Source organism: Oryza brachyantha, chromosome 1 (genome assembly GCF_000231095.2).
Source record: "Oryza brachyantha chromosome 1, ObraRS2, whole genome shotgun sequence".
Classification (NCBI taxonomy): Eukaryota; Viridiplantae; Streptophyta; class Magnoliopsida; order Poales; family Poaceae; genus Oryza; species Oryza brachyantha.
In genome coordinates, this window is record NC_023163.2 from 30,865,821 (window position 1) to 30,886,337 (window position 20,517).

General features: G+C 42.2%; 2 protein-coding genes across 7 annotated transcripts; one reads left to right on the top strand and one right to left on the bottom strand.

Moving 5' to 3' along the window:
* The first annotated feature begins 11,291 nt into the window (after positions 1 to 11,291).
* On the top strand, positions 11,292 to 14,160 carry LOC102708210. 2 transcript variants are annotated; one of them, XR_005813486.1, is made up of 3 exons: positions 11,296 to 11,552; positions 12,439 to 13,895; positions 13,989 to 14,160. XR_005813486.1 is itself a non-coding variant. In XM_006646547.3 (2 exons), exons 1-2 carry the CDS (start codon positions 11,296 to 11,298, stop codon positions 13,826 to 13,828), a joined length of 1,647 nt encoding a protein of 548 aa, XP_006646610.2. In that variant the 5' UTR covers positions 11,292 to 11,295; the 3' UTR covers positions 13,829 to 14,160. The 2 variants fall into 2 exon arrangements, 1 of the variants encoding a protein (XP_006646610.2); XM_006646547.3 differs by having other exon boundaries at positions 11,292 to 11,552; positions 12,439 to 14,160.
* A 2,135-nt stretch (positions 14,161 to 16,295) lies between these two features.
* LOC121056316 lies at positions 16,296 to 18,983 on the bottom strand. Of its 5 annotated transcripts, none has more exons than XM_040529945.1 (3): positions 18,784 to 18,983; positions 18,444 to 18,698; positions 16,296 to 16,590 (listed from the first exon to the last, which is right to left on the bottom strand). In XM_040529945.1, exons 1-2 carry the CDS (start codon positions 18,856 to 18,858, stop codon positions 18,447 to 18,449), a joined length of 327 nt encoding a protein of 108 aa, XP_040385879.1. In that variant the 5' UTR covers positions 18,859 to 18,983; the 3' UTR covers positions 16,296 to 16,590; positions 18,444 to 18,446. The 5 variants fall into 5 exon arrangements, with proteins under 5 accessions (XP_040385879.1, XP_040385878.1, XP_040385877.1 ...); XM_040529944.1 differs by lacking the exon at positions 16,296 to 16,590 and adding an exon at positions 16,597 to 17,028; XM_040529943.1 differs by lacking the exon at positions 16,296 to 16,590 and adding an exon at positions 16,597 to 17,032.
* Positions 18,984 to 20,517: the final 1,534 nt, after the last annotated feature.

Here is a 20,517-nt window from a genome sequence, read left to right on the forward strand (position 1 = left end):
TCGCCCATAAACCAACGTAAGGCCCACGATGAAACTTCTTCCACGTGGACCCACTCGCGCTACGATGAAGCTGTTGGGCTCACCTGGTGGAGGCCCATAGTAATGGCACATGAGGAGAAGCCTCAAATCTCTAGTCCCGGACTCACAATTAAGGTTGTTAACAATTTACTAACACTCTATACTGCTCAGTAATTTAGGCAGCAAATTTGAAGCCTTATCTATCCAATGGCTAAGTATCACAGAGACAATGTGACTTCATATATATCTTGTAACAGACAAAATAGTACTAAATGTGGGGACCGATTATAATTTTATAATATTATATTCGATGGTCCATATCACTCTGTATTGAGAAAAATGACAATTTGACTCGGTACTGGTTAGAGGTATTTGAAATCGCAAATAGCAAATGACAAAAGTTTTAGTGGCAAAAGTTTTGGTATTGTATTTTTGCAAATTGGTGTTTAGAGACATATAAAAGTTGTCATTTTTTTAAAGTTGCCCGTCCGTGAGGGGTGGTCCGTGTTCCTATGCACTTTTGCGCGAAATTTGCTAGTCCAGACTACCAAATGTCAAATACAAAGTTGTCATTTTTTTATCCTAGTGTTTAGATCTATTTTGCAAAAAGTACTTCAAAATGACAAAATGGCCTGAACGGAGAAAAACGTTTTGAGTGGAATGGGCACCTTTATCTCTGGCTGATCACCGTTGGTTGTGTGTTGGCATCCATAATGATCCAGCTAAACTCATATCTTTTGTATTAAATGAGTGCCATATATGACAAAGTGGTGATGTGGTGGAGAGTTAACTGGTGAGAGAACAGCTTCTGTTGTTTTCCCAAGGGAATGAGCCATGGACCAGGCTGAAAAGAAAATAAAAATCATAGTTTCCTTGGATCAAAATATGTTCATAGACAATTCAAACAAAAAGAAAGATCTTACATCCGACCCTATGATTCCTGCCTGGCCCTTGATTTTGAGCAAGGATCTGTCAAGCCAAACATGGTTATTATTCCAGATATGTGATGGTTTAGACAAAGGGTCTCCTAAAATTTAACCTTTTGTAGGATGTGAGTTTAGGGGTGGCCAGAAAGAGAGGAAGATGAAAGGAAATGAAGATACGCAACAAGAGAAATTTAAATGGAAAATATATATTTAAAAATAGAATATCATTTAGACGATGTGTATCGGTGTGTTTCTTTTTAAGTCGATTTCTATGTGCCCCGAATCTCACGAGAATAGTACATGCTTCATATTGAGATTCATTATTGCTCTATTAAATTATTAGAAAGAAACATGGTTACGCCACGTGTACATAAGCACAAGCATTGAGACAAGCTATCAACATGACGCACGTAACGACAAAACCGAATACCATACCCCGAGCTTAGACAACGCAGCATTAAAACAGACAATATTGAAACCTCGTACGAGGATTTATATTCTTTAATAGATACGTACCCACCAATCAGTAGCACTCATTTTTCCGCGCTGCATGCATGTTGCACGTACTTGGTTCCCGCGTTAGCACGCTAGGGTAAATATTAGTTAATTGTTCCATACAAGTTGGAGTAACGCCTATAAAGGTTCGGACAAATTGAATATCCCGTTCAATATGACGGTTACATATACACTAGGGTTTGTCAAAATCTATATATGGGGAAATAACCGAATATATCGCCTACTCCGGGCATCATATCTTCGTCAACAATGCTCTTGGATATAAAATGAAGCATAGCATTTCTACACGTAATCTCGAATAAAGAAAATATCCACACCCTCAAAACCTATGTTTTTCCACCTTGGCATATATCCTTGAATCCGTTTATGATGCTCGCATATCATAAGTTGAGCCACACACCATTTTTCTCCTGCATAAACTTGAACAAAAGAAATCATTGTTCATCCCAAATTTGGAAGCAAAACCAATGTTTATCCCCTCATTTAAAGACCATGGACAAGTGTAGCAACAAACAATATTGAAACCTCGTACAAGGATTTATATTCTTTAATATAGATGTGTACCCACCAATCATTAGCACTTATTTTCCCGCGCTGCATGCATGTTGTACGTATTTGGTTCCCACGTCAAACACACCAACACACCAGAGTAACTATTAATTATTTGTTCCGTGCAAGTTGGAGTAACACCTATAAAGGTTCAGACAAATTGAATATCCCGCTCAATATGATGGTTACATATACGTTAGGGTTTGTCCAAATCTATATATGGACAAATACCATAATCTCTAGGAATCATGTCTTTGCATCGACAATGCTCTTGGATACAAAATGAAGCATAGCATTTCTACACGTAATCTCGAATAAAGAAAATATCCACACCATCAAAACCTATATTTTTCCACCTCGGCATATATCCTTGAATCCGTTTGTGATGGTTGCATATCATAAAGTGAGCCACACACCATTTTTCTCCTACATAAACTTGAACAAAAGATAACACTGTTCATCCCAAATTTGGAAGCAAAAACCAATGTTTATCCCCCCATTTAAAGCCCCTGGACAAGTGTAGCAACACCAGTGGAACTGCCAACTGTAGTTGCCACTTGTCAGCAGAGGTGGTGGACGCATGGCGTGGAACCGAGCTGGCGGCGCCTTCGACCGTCCGATCGACGGGGGGGGGGGGGATCCAACGGCGGAGGCGGCCGTCCGCCGTGTATAAATACGGGCCCAGGGGGGAGCGGCCAGAGCCATCCCCTCTCGCTCGTCACCTGCAACTGCAAGCGGCCGGCGAGACTGACCGCGTGAGACGCGCACCGTGTAGCAGTAGCTAGGAGCGGTAGCTTTTGCTCGATCGGTAGCGGTAGCCATGGCGTCGAGGCGGTCGGCGACGGGGTCGAGCATCACCTACTACCCCCCGAGCGGGTCACGGACGCTGAGGATGCGCGCGACGCCGTCGTGCGACCTCGACGACTATGAGGACGACCTGCCAGAGCACGTGTACAAGCCGGTTCCGGCGCCGCCGCAGCCGCGCGGACGAGGCCGTGCGTCGTCCCGCCGTAGTAAGAGCCCGACTCCCCGGCGCCACGTGCCCTACCACCGGCACGCCGTCGTCGCGCCGGCGGGCGGCGGCACAGCGTGAGATCGATATATATACTACATGTTACGCGTGCATAGATATATATATGCGTCGATCGATCGCCGCCTTGTTTGATTTGATTTTCAGCTAGATCTAGTGCTTATGTATTCTTGTGTGTGTGTGTGTGCGCGTGTGTGTGCCGTACACAGATGGCCGTCAGGCGCCGCCGGTGGTGCAGGAGCCGGAGTGGGAGCCGCCGGCGCCGCAGGAGCCGGCGGTGGTGCAGCAGGAGGTGCACAACGAGGTGGTCTACCTCGTGGGATGCCCGCCGGACGTGATGGTGGCCACGGGCGACGGGCCGGGTGGGCGCACGGTGGTAGGCTACCAGGCGAGGAGGGTCTCCGAGAGCCCCGGCGCCGGCGGCAACGACGCCGACAACGCCGGCAGGATCCTGTGCAGCTGCCACGGCGCGTCGTTCACGCCGGCCGAGTTCCTGCTGCACGCCGGCGCCACCGACGTGTCCTACCCACTGAGAAGGATCAGGACCTTCCCGTGGCTCGGCGGGGAGGTGGCGCCGTCGGTTTACGGCTATGGCAGACGCCGCCGCTAGGCTCGCGGCGACGGTGGCCGACCGCCGGCGGCGATGCTCCGGGGAGATCGAGCGTGATATGGTGCAGCGTGTCCGTTACTTTTGTTGTCTTCAATTTCAGTACATCGCTCCTAGCCACTTGCAGTTGACTGCTGTCTGACTGTCAAGTTTATCTTTTAGTTTCCTGAGTTTCATTTCATCTTTTTTAACTTATCACTTGTAATCATTCCATGTAATGGCTCTTCCGGATGAACAATCATATGAAAGACTGCATCATTTGGTTAAGAAATTCTGAGTCTATTCTATATATTAACTAGTGCTATATACATATCTTATTCATCCATTGAATATACATATCAGAGTTTATGTGGAACTTCTAATGATAAGATCCATAACTTCACCTATATGAATGTGTCCATGGAACAAGAATGGAAAAACATCAAGTGTAGTTTATAGCCTTTTCTGGAATAAATGTGTACAGTTATACACAGCCTATACGACGGAAATAATGGAAACTGTTCCTCGTAACGATGATCAGATGAACAAAATTCATCCGTCCATGGAGCATGCAAAAAATAACACTTGATGTGTGTATGCAACTTCAAATCAAGATCCTGTGTCTGTGATAGCATAAAGGCAAAGATTTATTTTTGCGACATAGGTGAGCACGTTTAAGAATGGCAAAACATTACTGCAAATGAAGTGCATGAAAATAGCTAATGGAAAAACGTATAAGAAAAACAGCTACACATAACACAGCCAATTAATCTTTTCCCTATAAACGCCAGTACAATACAGCTAGCAGTACAAGTTTCCTCCAAAAGAAAGAGAAAAAAAAAACAATACCAGTACAGTTATCACGTATATGTACACACGTATTGTACAGGTACACGACCAAGGTCAAAATACGCTCCGACGTCAAAAAAAAAAAAAACGTACATGAGCGCCTTGCGGGCGTCGACGTCCGCACGCTCCTCGCCTGACTCCAGGTGGTGGGGCCCATGGCTGCATGGACACGTGTCCATGCATGCACGCGGACGGGAGGGGGGCTGTGGGGTGTGGGTACCACACTGCATACGTGGCAGCAGCCACACGTGATCGGGCTGTGGGGTGTGGGTACCACACTGCATACGTGGCAGCAGCCTAACGTGATCCATGCAATTTCACACCACCTCAGCGTTAATTTTCCGCTTAAATTTACCCCGGAGACCAGTAACTTATTGATGCTACAACTGTTATTTAGTGCTAATTTAATTTACAGCGTCCGGCTAAGCTAGCTAGCTAGCCTGCTAGCAAATTAAGCTTTTATCTATTTTGGCAATGGATACTTGTGTGTAAATTCAACCTGAGCGCGGCCCGCAAGTTTAAATTTCAAATCATTTATTCTCTCTGTTTTATATTATAAATATCAACTAAATTTATACGTGTGCTAATGAATCTGGACACATATACAATATATATACATCGTCGGAGGTATATTTTGTCATCAAAATCATATCTTGGTTGTGATCGGAGAGGTTCCCAGATCAAGGTGGTATATGAATCTATACAAACTAATGTTTTTGGTGAAGAGTCTGTCCAACTACCACGCAGCAGCTCTACTGTTCTACTGTTCACTTACTGTTTATCCGTACTGATCATCTGCTTTCACCGTTTATCTGCAGATTAACCATTGCAATGTTTATCTATTTTCACTGTTCATATAGTTGATTAACATGATAAGTTAGTGTTTTAAAAAAACACCATTTACAAATAGTGTCCTTTACGTCCATTTTCCGCTGTAACCATATTTATTTCCCGCGGGAACGCGTGGGTTATCGGCTTGTTAACTCGGTTAATGGTGGAGTATTTGTTTGTTTGTGTATATACCAGTACGTACATTGCCTGACGGTAGCTAGCTTGCAGATACGGTGTAAACGCAGCTATAGTGTGATGGTGCATGGGTTTTTCTCGTGGTTGCTAATACTACTACCCTTCTTTTTAAACAACCAGTGCCCAGCCCTAGCGGGGCGCGTTCGCCACCGCTGCTAAGGTGACTTAACATCCTCGTTTTTCACGTGCACATTTTACGAACCGTTAAACGGTGTATTTTTATAAAAAAATTTTATAGGAAAGTTCTTTCAAAAATCATATTAATTTGTTTTTATAGTTTTTAATAATTAATTAATCATGTATTAATCTATTACTACGTTTTCTGCACGGATAAGTTAACCTACCATCCCTCGAACCGATACTAGTTGGATGCCCTTGGACTTATGTGGATAACCGAAGGTTACACCGCTTTTTTGAAAGAGAAAACCTTTCAATGAAATGAAAACTTTGAAACTACAAAAGAGCTGACATATACGTAGTAGTATCTCCGATGAACAAGATGAGCATGAGTCATGACATTGGGGGTACTACTTCCCAAACCATGCATGTCAAGCCACAAAGGCCTTTTCTTTGGGAGGGGTAGTGAGGGAGAATTTCTTAAGTATGCGCGTAATTTCACAAATTAATTATAGAGTATGTGTTTTGCATAATTTCTTTTCCCATTCGAGGAAGAAAACAGTGAGAAATTGTGTACCGTGAACCCACAATTTTAATTTCGAACCGTGTATTCATTGCGTTAAATTATCCAAAGTTCAATTTATAATCCAAACCAGCGGGTTTATAAGCTAAAGTGCTCAACAAGAAAATGACTTAACATTGGACTTTGCTTTTTCGATCTACATCTTTTCTGGAAGAGAGGTAGACACTCCTCTCCCATCTGCTATTAGAAACGGAGGTTGTCATACTATTTCTTCCACATGACACATAGGGACAAAACAATACAGATTGAACTTAATTTTACATTGTCCTTTTCTACGTGATTTAGAATATACCTAAGATAGCGACGTGGCTAGTGATCACAACTTGCCGAAGCTGACATGGTTGTGGGGACCGTGATCTCACGAGGCTCCACAGAGCTCCATGAAGCTCCAGTATCTCAAGTGTGCCTCAAAGTAAGTACCACAATTTGTGTGAGATGCATTAACCACGTGAACTTATTTGTTGGATCCAGTGAAGATTGTATTGTGTTAGAAGTTGTGTGGCCTAGTGGGGGTCTCATGGGCCGAAAGTGACAATTGGGGCTTCTTAGGTTGGATGAGTTCACATCCTCTGCCAATAGACTACAACATCAATCACTAACACCTGACGATTATTTCTGTACGAAGAGCTAAAATAAGTTACACCCTCAATTCAAAAATAAATCTAGTTTCTAATTCAAATTTATACTAGAATACCGCAACAACCTGCTCCACCTCTCTTCTATCCATTCAGCCTGTGTGTCCTGAAACGCCATGTCCTTCGTATTGTAGACTTTAGTTCTGTTTCGTTGCTCTTTCCGCTGACTTCTGTGGATCGGGCAAGAGTGCAAGACTGTATATGATTAATTAGCTACACAATGAGTTACTCCTGCTGGGTTCTTTGGTAAACATTTTCGAAGCATGCATAGTTTATTATTTTCCAAATAGAGCACAGTGTCGCAACCAAATATAGCACCGCCATTTTTCTGCATTAATTCCTTGTCAAAGTTTTTAGCCAGGATCCAAGCGACCAAGCATGTCATCTAAGCTCTCACAATTTTTCACGTTAAAGGCACATTTAGCAGCCCTAATCCAAATAAATTTCGCTGAACTGCAACGTACGAACAAATGCTTGATCGTTTCTTCATTGTTACATAATTCATAGTTGTGTTCCTTTCCTCCGACCTCTTTTTTAAACACGGTCTTTGGTGAGATGATATTCTTTAGTGTCAAAACCACACAAAAACTTCCACTTTCATACGTAGGTGAAGCTAGAGGGTGGTCTCGGACCACCCAAAAAAATCCTAGCTTAAGCGTGTTATGCAAAATACACTTTTGATCAAATTTATAATTTTATTATATATATTATATGTTAATTTTTTAAAAATTGAAAACTATGTAAGTTGGACAACCCAAATAAAAATATTGGACATGCCACTGCTTTCACAGGGATTTTAAATCTCCAAAGCTGTTTAAATGGATAGTTTATTGATTGAAAAGCTTCAACGCTGTGTAAAAGGGTTTCACTGAAAAAAACATGCCATCCTTTGTCAACTTCCATACTGTTCTATCTTTTTCACTGTTTAAAGTCATATTTTGACACTCATTTAATTCTAGTTTTGTTCCACTGCTATAGCTAGCCTGCTAGCAAATTAAGCGTATAATTATTTTGGCATCGCATATACAGCTGTAGCAAAGTATGACTCTTATGTGAATTCAACCTGACCGGCGGTCTGCAGATCGAGATACGAAAATTCAAATTTTCAAATCATATATATCTTGTCATCAAAATCACAAATTAGCAGTGGGTTCGGAGAGATTTGTAGGGGTAATTAATTTGTTTGTACGTATATACATTGCATTGAGTTACCTAGCTTGCAGATACGGTGTAAAATTAAAGCTGGCATTGGCATAATGATGAATGCATGTATACGGTACATGCTAGCTTGGTGCAGATACATGGATTTTTCTCGTGCTAGCTGATACCTCCCATCTTTTTAAACAGTAACCATTTTTTTTAATAAAAAACCTTCCAAGGAAATGGAACTTGTGAAAAATAAAGTCCACCACTATGATATTAAGAAATTACAAAACAACCGATACCTCACAAAATGGTGAACGGAATGAATATGTTGGTACTCCTTCGTAAACCGTCTAGACTTTTCACAAATTAGTCATATAAATATAGATGTAATACAGTGGGATGTGAAATAGGAATATTAATAGATACGGAGTAGTATACTACAGAGAACACTTCACTAATGATAAACCAACATATGGATGCATTCACCGTCTAAACTATATGGATCGGTACCCTTCAATTCCATAGCAATACAAAAGGTAGGGATTTTATATAGAGAGGTGGAAGGAATTGGGCGGTACCAGGCGTGGAGCAGCTTGGGCTGGAACCCCACGCTTGGCCCAAAAATCACATTGAAAAATTACAATTTTTTAGTTAAAATTTATTAAAAAAATTTATACTTTATTGTTAAGCCCTAGGCTTAATATATTTCTGGTTCCACCCCTGGAGAGAAATACAATAGAAATTGATGTTTTCAATTCTACGGCAATACCAGAGGTTGGGATGTTATATAGAGAGGTGGAAATAAATACAGTAGAGATTGATGAAGTTAACCATGAGAATACTACTAGGATTTACGCTTAGTATTCACCATGTGGATGTGGAAAAGCCGAAAAAGCATGACGCCATGACCAAAGAAAGAGCTCCAAGGCAAGGAGGGGGAAGATCAATGGATGGGGAGGCCATCCAGCTACAGACGTTTTGCTACTTGTCAAGTAGAAACGGTTTTCTGGTTTGTGGAACCAATCTAGATTGTTCACATAGGACACTATAGGCTATAGCAGTATTAATTAATGGCCATTTACTTCAAACCATTGCAGCTGATATAATTTCAGAAACCATGGTAGATTTTGTATTTTAATCTTCAAATTCAATTTCAAACCCAAACCCTTAAGTCTATAAACTCAGCTAGACACAACAACTTAACATGACACCTTGCTTTCGATCCTGAACCACAACACACGTTAAATGCATTAATTCTTGCAAACATCACGCATATATAGAGCTATGTAGGTTAGCTGTACCGCTCAATGGCTTGGAGAGGTTTAATCACGTAGTTTAGCCAAATCATTTCTCATCATGGACTCATGGCAACATGTTGTCATCTTGCCGCCACTAATCAACGTTTTGCTCGTACAAATCGTCCTTGCACGAGCAGCAAGCGAATACAAAGTACATGTTTCTTCTTCCTACTACTCTCCAATTAGCAGTAGCAGTCGTACTGGAGGCGAGATTGATTAGGTTTAGCACAACATGTCGCCGGCACGATACATTACTGCCATTCAATCCTCTGTTCTTGATACATTGATACAAACATCGTACATAAGTACAAAACTAGATTACTACTGGTAGTGTGTGTTTTCAGGACACGTACTTTTAGGATGCCAGTTTTGGTCCCTCGGATCCATCTTGATTTACCACCATTAATAAGTACTATCTGTTTTATATCTGTTTTATGTTATAAGATTTTTTGATTTTATCTAAATATATTTATATGTCTAAATTTGTGCTAATAAATCTAGACACATATACAAAATATATATTAATACATAAATAAATCTAAGTAAACCCAGAAAATTTTATGACATAGAACGGGAGAAATATTTTGCTGCTGTAACAGTTTATGGACTCCATCAGTTGAACGATTAAGGTACGCCAAATGCCATATTAGCGTAAAAATTATTAAATCTTTTATATTTACGTTCTTAATGACTTGTACGCAAATACGTAAAAGAGAACCCCACCACAACCCCTTGATTACAAAATTAAGTTTAAAAATTTAAAATTTGATAATAATTTATACTCTCCTATTTTATATTTAACGTTAATCAACGTCATATATTTACGAATGGAGGAGTACATCTTATGACGAAAATTGGATTGGGCCGTATCAAACTCGCCCACCCCTCTATACATATATCGATTCCACGCTTCTGCATCCTTGCATACCCAGATGGCCAGATCAACCTCATTATTTTACCATAATAACAGTATCTTAATCATGGGCTACTTGCGTTTGTATTATGTTTCGTTTTTTATTTTGAAAAAAAGAATCATGATACAAATGTTTGCAATTTTGGGTTCCACGCTATCACCATTAAAGCAAGTTCAATAGTATAGTCAACTACTAGCTCCAATTCATCTGTAGTCAATCTAATAGCCAATTCATACAATAGTTACCTATAAAACATTAGTACATGGTCTCACATGTCATATACACATTGTGTCTTAAAATCTGTGCACAGCTGACTATAAAAAATTAGTAGTCCACCTCTTTTCTTTCTTCCAGCTTATCTATTTAAATATGCTCTGGTAGCTTGCTATTCTACCAGCTCCTACAAATCCAGACGAAGCGTATTTCCATTCGATACGCCTTCCTACGGCAAAGGCGTATCAGCCCTCGAGCCCCGCGCACGTAACTCCCGCGGCCCCACCAACCAGAGAAACACCGTCAGACTGGAGCCCACCTGTCAGAGACACGCGCCGTTAAAACTTTGTCGGTGCGCGGAGCAAAAAGCCTCCCTACCCCCCACCCGAAAACCGCAAAATTATTCCAACTCCCCCTCCCCCACACGCACGGTGGCCCCACCAGCACCCACCCGCTCACACACTTACGTGTGGGGCCCTCCCGTATTGGGCCCCACGCGTCATTGGGCGAGAGTGGGGTGGGGCCCGGTCGCTCCCGCTCCCGCCCCCCCGCCGCTGGGCGCGCGCGTCGGCGTGGTGGTCAGCTTTAATACGAAACCCCACCTCGCCTTCGCTTCAACGCGCTTCGCTTCTCTTCTCTTCTCCTCGCCGAGCTGAGCTGAGCTGAGCTGAGCTGTGAAGCGGGTGAATCCAAAAGAGGAGAGAGAGAAAAAACAAAACGGAAGCACACCAACAACTACCTGTGGAAGCCGTACGGCGGCGGCGGCGGCGGAGGAGGAGGAGGCGGAGGCGGGTGACGCGACAATGTGGAGTTGAGGAGGGGAGGGGGTGGAGGAGCTGAGCTGGGTTGGATCAGAGGGAGGGGAGGGGAGGGGGGGGGGGAGGGGGTGATGGGGGCGTGGAGGGAGGGGGCGGGGTGGTGCTTCTGCTCCGGCGGGGGAGGAGGGGGGAGGTCGGAGCGGGTCAAGGCGGCGATCTTCTCGGCGAAGGCGGCCGCGCTGGCCGCCGTCGGCGGCGGGACGGGCGTCCTGATCCACCGCAACCTGCTGCTCACCACGCACGGCAGCCTGCCGTCCGCCGCCGCCGCGGAGGACGCCGAGGCGCTGCTCGGGCACGCCCGCCTCGCCGCCCGCCTCGTGCCACACAGGTGAGTGAGTCGGTGCTGCTCCCGCTCCCGGTCGCGCGTGCGGCCTCCGCGCCGCGAGATTTCGGATTTGCACGAGCGCTTTTCTCCCTCCGGCCGGCCGCTGCCATTGCAGAATGATTTAGGTTTTAATCGAGATCTGCTTTGCTTGCGTCGCCGTCGCGGCAACCATGGCGAAGCCGCTGCCGAGCGGGGCCCACATTTGGGCGGATTTGTCGGTGGTGGTGCCGCTGATGATTGCCCATAATGCGGATGATTAGGAGAGGGAATTGCTGGTCAATTGTGGGGGCTTAAATTTGTGTTTGGTGGTTGGAGAATTCTGTGCGAGATCGTCGTTGTGAACTCCAAGTAAGCGATTGATCATCATGATGATGCTCACAAGCTGGATAGTGCAATGGGGGTGCTTTGTACAGTTGGATAGTAATTTTTTTTTTGTGTGTGTTAAAAGTGCTGCTGGCATTTGGAGGAGTAGGTAGCAAGCACAGGCCTTCAATTCTTGGTTGTCAACAGATAGAATAATCAAGGGGCACACGGAATTACTGTGGTTTCTGGGTGAATGTGTTCCTTTTCTTCGGTGGAAAGTTTATCACTATGAGGGACATTCAAGAAAAGTTGTGACACCCACAAGCAATAAGTGGTTCATGATAAAAAAGCAGCAAAATTAGCACAAGAAAAGTTCAAAGTGTCTTGTTTTTCATTTATGTCAGATCATGCAAGCTGAACTTTGTTGCTCAATCAAAAACTCTCTCCTTTCTAAGTATTACCACCTCATGATTGTTGCATGCGTGTTTTTTTTGTGTGTTGGAGTGGAATTTTCACTGCTTGCTTCTTACTTTGGTGTTTCCAATTATGTCCTCACATTCTTTCTGAACTTTGTTTATTTGTGCAGATTCTTCATTACTAGCTCAATACTTGATCTTACAATAGTTGGTCTTGATCCTGCGGAGAATGAGACAAATGTGCAGGCTCAGCAACCTAACTACTTGAAAACATGCTGCAAACCAAGCCTAGACCATGGAAGTGTTGTTTACCTTCTGGGTCATACAGGAAAGAAGGAACTGGTGATTGGTGAGGGGAAGGTAGTAATTGGCACAGACAACCTCATCAAGCTCTCAACGGATGGAGTTACATGGTGCCCTGGCTCTGCTGGTTTTGATGCCCAAGGGAACTTAGCCTTCATGATCTGTGATCCCATGAAGTTGGCCTCCTCCCCCACCACAAGGTCATCTTCTACATCCTCATCTTCATCACATTCATCAAAGAAAGATCACCGAATGCAATTTGGCATCCCCATATCTGTAGTTTGCGATTGGCTGTATCAGCATTGGCAGGGCAACTTGGATGAAGTTAGCAAGCCAAAGTTGCCCCTTGTTCGATTGATGTCCAGCAGGAGCGATCATTCAAGCACCTCCTTCACTCGTCGACATGTGTTCAAGCCTGCAGACGACGAGAACGATGATACATCTGTTTCTTCACAAGTAACTTCAAAGCATAAACATCAGCAGGGGTCAGGAAGCTCGGCCAATGCAAGGATATCGCATGATGCAAACCCTCTGGTTGATCTACGCACAAACAATGAGCAAGGCGTTTCTACTCCAGAGATATATGAATCACCCCGACAAAGTTCTTGCCAAGGCCAGAGAGATGCTGGGTCAATTCAACCGCTGGACATCAACTTCCCTCCTAGCGCTCCGAAGACCATCTTTCTACCACTGCCCCTGAAGCAAATGCTTTCTGATGAGAACAATGCGGATACTTCCAAGCCTACAAATCAATCTAGAGACAACGCCTTTCCATCGGGGATAATATGGCACCGAAATTGTGAGGCTCATTCAAGGGAGGCTCCAGTAGCTCCTCTGCAGGATGATTGCAACAGTGAGGGGCAGTCGAGCTCATCACCAGTTGAGCTATTGGAGTATCGAAATGAAGACCAATTCAGTAGCGAGGAGGAAACTATGTACTCGGCCGAAACCATGGAGAGCAGGAATATTCCAAGCCCCAGGGAGAAGCATGTGGGGAGGAGCCAGAGTTGTGTCACCTACAGCAGGTGGAGCTCTCCAAGGACGTCGACGATGCAGAACGGAACCCTGAGAAAGCAGCACACACTGGTCCCTGTGCGCAAGAGTCACTCACAGTACACTGCTCTGCCACAGAGAAGTCATGACTATTTGAGCCCAACAGTATCCTCAGCTATGAAGAAGAGGAACTCAATGGAACAGCAGCAGCCGATAAAGCCCAGGCGGAGCATTGTTCAATCTTCTCCAAAATGGATGTTCTGATGGTTTTCTCCTTTCGGTTTTCGGGTGGAAATGATAGTGCAGCATCAGCACAACATGCAGACTTTCGGTGGGAATTCGCTGCTCTCATGTTTTTTTTTTCCGCTGTAAGTCGATGCTCTCTTCCTTGATTCTTTCTCTACGGCATTGTGTGTGTGTGCAGAATGACTTGGATAAATAAAGGAAAAAAAAAGAAAGAAGAAAGAAAAGAGAAGTCCAACATTATAGAAGGTTACAGGTCAAATGTTTTCAAGGCATCAAGCCTGAGCTGTTTGCAAAGTGATGTATTTCGTTTGTAGGCTTTCTGGATGTAAATTGATATAGCTTGTACTGTAGTTTTGAGTTCACTACTTAAACTTAACATTTCTACAATTATTAACTCCTTTTTGGCAGAAATATGCTGCTTCTGTAGTTCGTTGCGTTCCATGGGATTGATGCTTATGTTCACTTTGCTTGCTGTTACGTCAACGCATAAATTGTTTTCATTTGCTTTTATCTAATGAAAATAAATTTATTCCTCCTAAGAAAGACAATATATTGCAGCATGAAAGTAATGAATGCCATGACTATAGTTTCTAGATTTTTTTTCACAAAAAAGAGGGAAAATGATAACGCTTTAGCACGTTATAATGGACCCACGTGAGACTGCGGATCAGAAATAGCATGCCTTTGTTCTCTTTATATTTTCACATGTTGCCTGGAACCCTGGATGCAGAATAATGCCAAATTGGAAAATGGCAATGCAAACGTTTCTGTGCAGAACAAAGTGAACACCTCCCATTTGTATGCTGCTGTGCCACCAGAAGCAGTCAGTACATTTCATACAGCGTTCAGTTCATCTTTTTCTCAAAGGAAGGCAGCGTTCAGTTCATCAACGACAGGCTAACATCCCCGTCTTTTCGCTTCATTAAATTTTTAATAAGTTGATTTTAAAGATTTTTACCATAGTTTATTTTTTTCACTAAGAATATATATATATAATTTTTTTATTTATAAATTATTTTCTATTTATAAATATGCTGGCCCATACCTCACCATCCTGTTCGCACAAATGTACGTGTACGTGTAGCCATTTCAATATTTCTGTTGGATTCTTGTGAAGCATCCTGTCTCCAAAATGCCTGGCTCAGTCAGGCTCAGGCATCATTGGCTGACGATGCTTTTCATTCAGATTACGATGGATGACCAACAAGTGATCAGCAATCGCATGCCTACAACAAATTCTGGTCTCCCATATTTTGGCTGGAAACAAATGCTGTCCTCTGACCAGGACAAATGCTCTAACTTAATGTCCTCTAACTAGAGTATTGAAGAGCGGTTGATATATGAGTCCCATCTCTTTGGCAAACATGTCAGTGACCACGTTAGAGCACAGTACGTCAGAGAAGACACATCCATTTTGGCCACATTCTCTTCGTGCTGTACTTAAGATTGATATCATTTTAGTTCAATAGCTCTTTTTTTTTTCACAATAAGGGCATGCAGTCGATTATCTCTGACAATGTGAAATTTATATTAATGTCAAGTTCAGACATGGAATGCTGGAGGCACAAAAGATCAAAGTCAACTTAAATCGGTGAATCCAACTAAAAGCAAGTATAATAGCAATCTATAAGTCGACTAAATGTTGAGGTGAATAAGAAATGTGAGGAGAGAGAAGAAACATGTTATAAGTTTACAGCCGGCTCGGGTACAAGAACAAAAAAAACTTTATAAGAGATAAGTGTGTCATATATTAATGATAAAAAGCTAACTAGTATATAGGTAGACTGAAAGAAGACTATAAAAAGTCTTACGGCCGGTTTACTGACTATAAGCCTTGCTCTAAGCAAGCATCGGCATGGTTTTCCTAAATTTTCTTGATGTTGATGCATTTCTGGCTCTCTGCTCATGGGACTCGTAAGTTATATGTCCCACAAGGAACAAGAAACATAGAATGCTTAACCATTTGCATCGATTAATCTTCTCTGCTTCACATTCACCCTATCTTTTCGCTACTGCTTGTGCTTACAAGAGCAGGTGGTACAATAGCAGACTATAAACTAGCTATAAACATATTTTAAAAAGATAGGAGAGAAGATGAGTGGGCTACAGATTTATAGGCAGTTACAACACGGACTCCAAGACACAGCGTGTGTATGACAGATTGGACATAATAGTGCATGTTTTGTAGATAGCTATTGTATAAATTGACTATTAGATTGACTATAGATTTGTAGCCACTCGCTCTAAGCCAAAATTGAATTTCAACCTTAAATTTAGATTTGATTTTAGGAAAATTTTTTACTTGAGTTTAATTTCTAGCTTTGCCTTTTAGATTGCTAAGAATATATATATATATATAAATTTTATTTATAAATTATTTTTCTTTTGCAAATATGTTGTTGTTCGACAATCACCCCTACTCTCACCATCGCCGGGGTGTTTCCATGGGCTCATATCTCAGCACAACACAGTTTAATATAGTACCTTTCGTTTACCCAAATTAAATAACTACATCAAATATCAGTGACATATCAGTGTTAGTCACTCAACATGACAAGTGCGGACACGGATGGCTTACAGTTTAGTTCCAAGGAAAAATGAAAAGTAAGTGGGTAGATTAAGGTGAGAAATAGACGGTTGAGACAAGCAAGGAGGAATTCAATCTGGTATATAGACACTCACCTTCTGAGCTTACTTTTCCCAGTTCCATGAAAGTGCAAGCATAAACTAGTTGCAGTTGCAGCATAAGGTCAAAAGTCACTTCACAATCATGGCCAAACCTGCATTATTCGCTTTAGAACTAGACTGTGTGCAGGATAGGCAACAATGAGCGTGCAGGTATGGAATAGGTATGATGGAGATGCAAGTTCAAGTACTTCTATTAAATACTCAGTCTCATAGATGACTACTGATTACTGAATGATTGGACCATCAGCTTTCTTTTGCCATATAACTTGGCACCACCTATGAACAACACAAGCTAAATGAAGTTTTTTTTAATGCAGACTCCTAACTTGTGTTACGTGTAACTCAAATGCCCCATAGTCCTCAAAACCACCTGAAAAAGGAGGGAACACAGATTTGTAGCAGAACAGCTGCGTAACAATACTAGCAATGTTTGCCACAGGAACAGCATCAGCCAAGCCAGAATCAAGCGTTATGGCTTCAGAATATCTTCATTGTTCAAGCGGACAACATAGCTTGCTTAGGAACATGGCCTGCCTACAATGTATGTGTTTGTGCAGTTCTCTGTTACTTGTTCTGTTGTTCACAAATAGAAATTCAATGTACATGTATGAAGCTAATCAAACAGTGTGGAGGCAAAAGGTGTGAAGCTGAATTGAAGAAGAATAGTCATTGCTACTAATGCTTAAAATACCATGAAACTAGTGTGATGCTACTTTTTTAGATCAGGAAAGATGATAATAGCTAAAGGATTAAATGGCTTCCTTACAGGTCAAAAAGATATACTTAGGCCGCGTTCGTTCTACCAGATAAGTTAACTTATCCCTCTCGTTTTCCGCGCGCACGCTTCCCGAATTGCTAAACAATGTATTTTTTGCAAAAATTTTCTATAGGAAAGTTGTTTTAAAAAATCATATTAATATATTCTATATTTTTATAATAATAATAATTAATTAATCATGTACTAATCTATTAGTACGTTTTTCGCGCCGGATAAGTTAACTTACGGTCTACTCCCCGAACGCGGCCTTATAAGTTCTATTCCATTAAAATAAAATCACATGTCATTAAGTCAATCCTAGGATCCAGTGAAACATGTAGAGGATAAAACAAGGCATGGTGTCACTTTTAACAAATCACCAAGCAACATATCTTCATGACTGGCGTAAGAGTCAAACTCAAACAGTGGTGAATCAATCAGGCATACAAAACTAACTTTAATGCTTCCATGTATTTACAAACGGCTGACACGAAAGAGTATAGCTTCATCAATATGCTAACTGATCCGAATTTAGCTACGCGGTGAACAAAACATTGGTTTTCAGAGTCAGCAGAAAATTATGTTGCTGAGGAAAATTACATCCATAGTCCATACTTTTGCTTTATCATGAAAACAACATATAAGAAAACAAAAGGTAAATAGAACACCATGTATCAACTTTCATCACTTTGAAATTTGTTAGTCAATTTTGACCTTTTTTCACATTTGGGGACAGTGATTGAGACCGAAGAGATACCATCCACCAAAAGGCAGTGGATCTCAGCACTAAAAAAACTAGCTGCAATAAAGTCTTAATCACACATCCATGCAACAAAATCTAGAAACAAAAACCCCACGGGCCACGGGTAAAGGACAGCGACGGCACAACAAAATCCTATTACCAATCTCCAAATCACCCTCTTTTTTTCCTTAACCAATTTCATCGTAGCAACTACACCAATACACCATATAACAATGATCGAAAGAAAATAGCTAGAAACAGTAACAATCATCACTTAACTAAGCATCGATGGGGGCAGACATTATAATCCTTTCCTACCCCCCACTCTCTCACTCTACTAGTTTCACTATTACTCATCACTCTCAAACACGAATTCGCGGGGGGGGGGGGGGGGGGGGGGGGGGGGGGGAAGAAGCAGATGGCGCGGACGAGGGGGGAGGGCACACCTTCTAGAGGTTGCAGCCGAGGCAGTCGCAGGACTTGGGCGTGAAGGAGCAGAAGCCGAAGGGGCGGTTGGGGATGTTGCAGTTGATGGCGTAGCAGCACGGGGAGAGCATGCAGCTGCCATGGGATCCCCCGCAGCACGTGCAGGGCGCGCAGAGCTGGAAGCTCCCCAGCCTCCGCCGCGTCTCGTTGAGCACCATCGCGCTGAACCCTCCCGCCTCCGGCACCATCCTCGCCGCCCCCGCCCCCGCGCCGACCTGCATCACGAAAACGACGACGAATGAAACCTGAGGAGTCCGCAACCAAGCAAGCCGCCCCCCGCGATCTGAGTCAGATGATTACCTTGCTGCAACTGGAGGAGGTGGTGGCGAGGAGGAGGAGGAGGAGGAAGGTGGCCGGCGCCGTGTGGGAGGGCATTGCTGCTGCGGCCTGGCCGTGCTAGGGTTTTGAGGTGGGTGGGAGATTTGGAGGTAGCGAGTTGGTGGGAGAGGGAGGGAAGGAGGCCAAGGCGAGGCGGAGGTGGAAGGAAGGAAGGCGGATCGAGAGGGGGAGGGGGAGGGGGAGGGGGAGGGAAGGGAAACTGACTGCGGTAGTGCTGACTGCTGGAGCGAGAAACTGAGAAAGCCTCCCTGGACAAGGGGGGAAAATAGCAGGAAGAGAGTCATCCCTTCGATTTTTTTTATTTAACGATGATTTTAGATCTATTTTAATTATTAATCTTAATTAAGAATTGTATGTAATTGGTAAATATTTTGTTATGATTTGATTTATTATAGTAAGAATTTTAAGCATGACTTATAATTTGATATGTTTGGATAAATTTTTTGAATGAGATGATTGATCCCGTAGATATAAAAGTCAATGACATAGAATAAAAAAAATGAGAGAGTATAAGCTAATCTGCACATTCGCATTACTTCGTTAGTTTTATTTATTTATTTATTTGACGCGGTTGATTTTTGATTTACGTTTAATCATTCGTATTATTTAAATGGTTATGCAAATATACAAAATATTTTCAAAGTATCTTTCGTAATAAAACAAATCATAATTAATTAATTAATAATTATATATTTTTAATTGAAAGATGATTAATTGTAGATTCAAAAGTCTCCTGCTCAAAATTTTCTATAGCCAACTTAATAGTCAATTCATACAATATTTATCTATAAACATATACAACACTATTAATATTTGGTCTCACTTGTCATACACACGTGTCTTAGAGCCCGTGCTACAACTGGCTACAAATCTGTAACATGTTGCCCTTCTCTATACTCTTTTAACTACTTAAAATATGTTTATAGATGACATATAATCTGTTATTCTACATGCTCTAAGTGAAACTATCTGTCAAGATTTCAGGATGCCATGTGACACACAACTCTCATCAAGTCATTGGGACGCACACATGTCATGATGACACCATCGCCATACCATTTGTTGCCACGGTGTATTTGTAAACGAAAAATAATTTAATTTTTAACTTATAAACATAAGCACGAGCGAGAAGATGGGGTGATTTTCCATCAACTTTTTATAGAGGTTACATGGATTCGGTTATGGAGTCGGCGGTATGACTGCAACTTAAGCAATTGTCACGCCCAGAAATTCCTCACACGAATTTCTGAACTTAATTATGTATTAAAATCCCTGTCCAGAACCAGGCAGGGTATACAAAAAGACAATGTTGATTACATAACCACCGTTCTTAGAAACAACTGAAAATAACACTTGTTCTAACAAAAATGCAGTGGAAAGAAAGGTAGACTAGCTCCAGCAGGTACGGTTCCAGTCCACAGGCAAAGCTTAGACGGCAGACCAGCTCATTACTGAGAGTCACCTCCATCAGATTCCACTTCTAACTCTGGAGGGGGAAATTGGACAAGACTGATTACAAACCACCGTACTCCACAAGTAGCATGGAAAAGAGGGTAATAAATAATGCATAAGGATCATCAAGGACAGACTAGGGGCTAGGGTTAGTTGCAATAAAGCAGCATTTAAAATAAATATCAGAGATTAAATCGAATAAAAGTAATTAAATACATTAAATGATAAGTAAATAACAGTTAT

Coding starts and splice junctions, on each gene's coding strand:
- LOC102708210 (XM_006646547.3), top strand. CDS start 11,296: ATGGGGGCGTGGAGGGAGGGGGCGGGGTGGTGCTTCTGCTCCGGCGGG. Junction 11,553..12,438: donor GCCCGCCTCGTGCCACACAG/GTGAGTGAGTCG, acceptor TTATTTGTGCAG/ATTCTTCATTACTAGCTCAA.
- LOC121056316 (XM_040529945.1), bottom strand. CDS start 18,858: ATGCCCTCCCACACGGCGCCGGCCACCTTCCTCCTCCTCCTCCTCCTC. Junction 18,699..18,783: donor CCTCCTCCAGTTGCAGCAAG/GTAATCATCTGA, acceptor TTCGTGATGCAG/GTCGGCGCGGGGGCGGGGGC.